This window comes from Vigna unguiculata, chromosome 4 (genome assembly GCF_037176805.1).
Source record: "Vigna unguiculata cultivar grain cowpea cultivar isolate G323 ecotype 2 chromosome 4, ASM3717680v1, whole genome shotgun sequence".
Lineage (NCBI taxonomy): Eukaryota > Viridiplantae > Streptophyta > Magnoliopsida > Fabales > Fabaceae > Vigna > Vigna unguiculata.
In genome coordinates, this window is record NC_140795.1 from 5,324,901 (window position 1) to 5,328,416 (window position 3,516).

At 29.7% G+C, this 3,516-nt stretch overlaps 1 protein-coding gene across 1 annotated transcript; it reads left to right on the forward strand.

Moving 5' to 3' along the window:
* Positions 1-306: 306 nt before the first annotated feature.
* On the forward strand, positions 307-2,388 carry LOC114181290 (small ribosomal subunit protein eS12-like). Its single transcript, XM_028067708.2, has 5 exons — positions 307-427; positions 563-606; positions 1,557-1,845; positions 1,989-2,054; positions 2,142-2,388. The coding sequence occupies exons 2-5, from the start codon at positions 599-601 to the stop codon at positions 2,199-2,201; spliced, it is 423 nt and encodes a 140-aa protein (XP_027923509.1). The 5' UTR covers positions 307-427; positions 563-598; the 3' UTR covers positions 2,202-2,388.
* Positions 2,389-3,516: the final 1,128 nt, after the last annotated feature.

Here is a 3,516-nt window from a genome sequence, read left to right on the forward strand (position 1 = left end):
TATTCGCGCCAATATTTTTACATTAAGTTCAAAAGTTTAATTCTAACTTCATGTTGCAGATACTTAGAAATCCCCAATTAATTCCTAAAACCGATTGAGAAAACAGCTTACAAATGAAAACAGAAATTTAAACAATTTAAAAATATTTAAAAGCCCAAGAATTGAATGAGTTAAACCTAAAATTATGTTTATTTATAAAAAAAATAAAAATAGTGTCTCTTCTTCGTAGCAGAACTGGATTCCCACCCTAATCATTAATAAAATCTAAAGTTTTTATTTAATACAAAAATTAAAACAAAGAGGGACAATTCGGACTTTTCAACTAAATAGTTAGGGTTTATGGTTTCACGTACAAATTTCTCATTTATTCTGTTATTTTCGTATCAGAAGCTCAGAGCTAGGATTGATTTCGGCGGCTACCCACAAGGTCTTTCTCTTACTCTGCTTTCACTCCTTTCTGACGAAGATAAAGCTCAACTTTTTTTGTGTAAAATGTTACTTCTCTTTGCCTATTGACGTGTTTGCACAACATTTGATTGGATAATTATTTTTGTTTTCGCAGAAGCAAAAAGCGTGTCTTTTGAATTCAACAAGGAAGATGTCTGGGTACGCTCAATTTTTCCTTAACGATCTTCTTAGCTGGTTTACGAATGCAACTTTCTGCCCCTTGATTTTTTAATTCAATATTTAATTGAAATACCTATCATGTTATGGTTGCCTGAGACTCATTCCTTCATAATGATAAGTTTGGTAGTGAGGATATACATACTAATTTTAATGTCTGTTCGTGGTTGTGTGATGCGTTTAGGTTAGATTTGGTTAGAGATGAGAACGGGTCGGGTACTAATTTACCCAATTAATGTATCAATCCATTACCTGGATTTAAACCGTAGACTGGAATGGATATTTTTGCCATCCTGGACTTTTGTTGGTAGTTTCAATTTTCGATTTTAACACATTGATGATTAAAACTGAACTGATTTTATCACTTCATGTTGTTTAATTTAACTAATTGGAGTTGGGATTTTGATTCCTTGTGTTGAAAATGTATGAAGTGAATCTACCATGGTTTTTATAGTTCCGGGTAGTGTTGGCATTTTTGTTGCGGCATTTATCATATAGGAAATTGTTTTTGAAAAATTTATAATGGGGTTGAAAAATGTGCAAGGACTGCTTGAGTAAGCACTGCTAATCAATTTAACTTGAGTTGTGGATAATTGAATGATAGCACTGTCCCTTAGTCTTGATTAGAAAGTAAGGGATAAGGAAAACTAAATATATAATGTATTACATATCACTATGGAAATAATTCTTGCATATGCTGCTGGTAAAACTTGTTCACATGCTTCTAATATTATGTGCATTGCTCTAATCCTTTTTTGAGTAGCATGAGTTTAAGATTTATGGACCTTACATGTGCACGAGGGTGGGCAAGTGCATACCCTGATTTTGTTGAAGTTATTATTAACCCTCGATATATTGTCTTCACTGACTTAGAGTCTTAGATCTGTAATGTAAGGTTTCTCCTGACTGTTTAGAATACTTGTACTATGCAGTGAAGAGGTAGCTGTTGCAGCTGAGGCTCCTGCTTCCATTCCCGGTGAGCCCATGGACATCATGACTGCTTTACAGCTTGTGCTGAGAAAATCTCTGGCTTATGGTGGTCTTGCAAGAGGTCTTCATGAAAGTGCTAAGATCATTGAGAAGCATGCTGCACAGCTCTGTGTTCTAGCAGAAGACTGTGACCAACCTGATTATGTGAAACTGGTGAAGGCCCTTTGCGCCGAGCACAATGTTAGCCTTTTGACAGTTCCAAGTGCAAAGACCCTTGGAGAATGGGCTGGTGTAAGTGCCTTAGAGACTCCTAACCATTTTACTTAAATTCCTTGTACCATTCTTTTACTCCCAATTCCCAACTTCAGTCGGTGAATGTTCATAAGGATTACTTTAATTCTTGTAATAATTTTTGTTGAATATTTTTGTTTCAGTTGTGTAAGATTGATTCAGAGGGAAAGGCTAGGAAGGTAACTGGTTGCTCATGTGTGGTTGTTAAGGTATGGCTTCATTGGCTTGTTTTTGAATTGATGTTTTGTGGAGTGCTTTTCAATGTATTTGGATGTTTATGTATTTGCCTTTTGCAGGATTTTGGGGAGGAACATGAAGCCTATAATGTTGTTCTGCAGCACGTGAAAGCTAACTAAGTTACATGCCTAGATTTGTGGATTTCAGCTTGATGTCATTTTATTAGTCTTTGAGGAATACTTTGCATAGGGATTTTGACTATTTACAATCATAACCATTTTCATTGTTGCTGAGTGAATGGTTTTTTTTTTATTACTATTGATTTTCAGTGTTTATTTTTTTATTTAGTTTACCCTGTTATGACTTCGCTTCGTCTAAGTTCACTTTAACCTTTTCTTAATTTGTTTGTGTTGGAATATTTTAAGAAAAACAGAGTTTGATTAACGAAGAGTATGTTAATATCAGATTATATTATTTGAAACAGGAATATTATATCTAGGAATGTCAAAATAATTCTTACCCTACAAAATTTACAAAATTTATAGGGATGTCAAATTAGATTTTTTATATATTATTTTTTTAATTAAAAAAAATTACTTCTTTTACTTAAACCATGCAATTCACATTTTTTAATTTTTAATCTTTTTAATTTATTGAATTAACATAAATGTGTAATTTAATTTTTATTTCAATTTAAGATTATTTAACTAAATTTATTTTATAACGTAAAATACAAAAATATTAATATTTTATAACGTTAGGTTATACAAATTTGAGAAAAATATAATTAGGGATTATGCTAATTTCATAAAAAAATTTTCTGATTTCTTTGTTCTTCAATTTCTTTTTTCCAGTCTATTTTTCTTTTATTTCATTTTTTCTTGATGATTTATTTTGAAAAATTCTTATAATAATCTTAATTTTTTTAATACAGTTATCAACTAAGATCCACAAAATTAATTTTTATTTTACTTTTTAAACAATAAATATAATATAATAATATAAATTTTATATATAGTTTATATATATATATATATATATATATATATATATATATATATATATAAAATAAAATTAAAAACTTGGGAGAGCCATGACTCCTCAATCTTAAGCAAGGTTTGTCAATGTGGGTATGGATATTTTTTATAGTGCATGTTAACCGGACGAGTATGAGTATCATAGTATGGATACCCGTACTCACTATATTTTTAATTTAAATAAAAAAAATACATGATTAAAATATTAACACATTGAAATTGAATGTATTATTTTTTATTAATTTGTTTTAAAAAATCTTCATTTTTTTTAAACAGTCATCCAACACTATTTAGATGAGTTATTTGCACTTTGTTTGAAATTTATAAATATTATGTATTGTATTTTCATTTGAATTTATGATTAAAATATATTGTTAAATATTAAAATTTTCTTTTGTAAATACTTGTGGATATCCATGAATATTAAAAAAATATACGGGTACTTGCATAACAGATA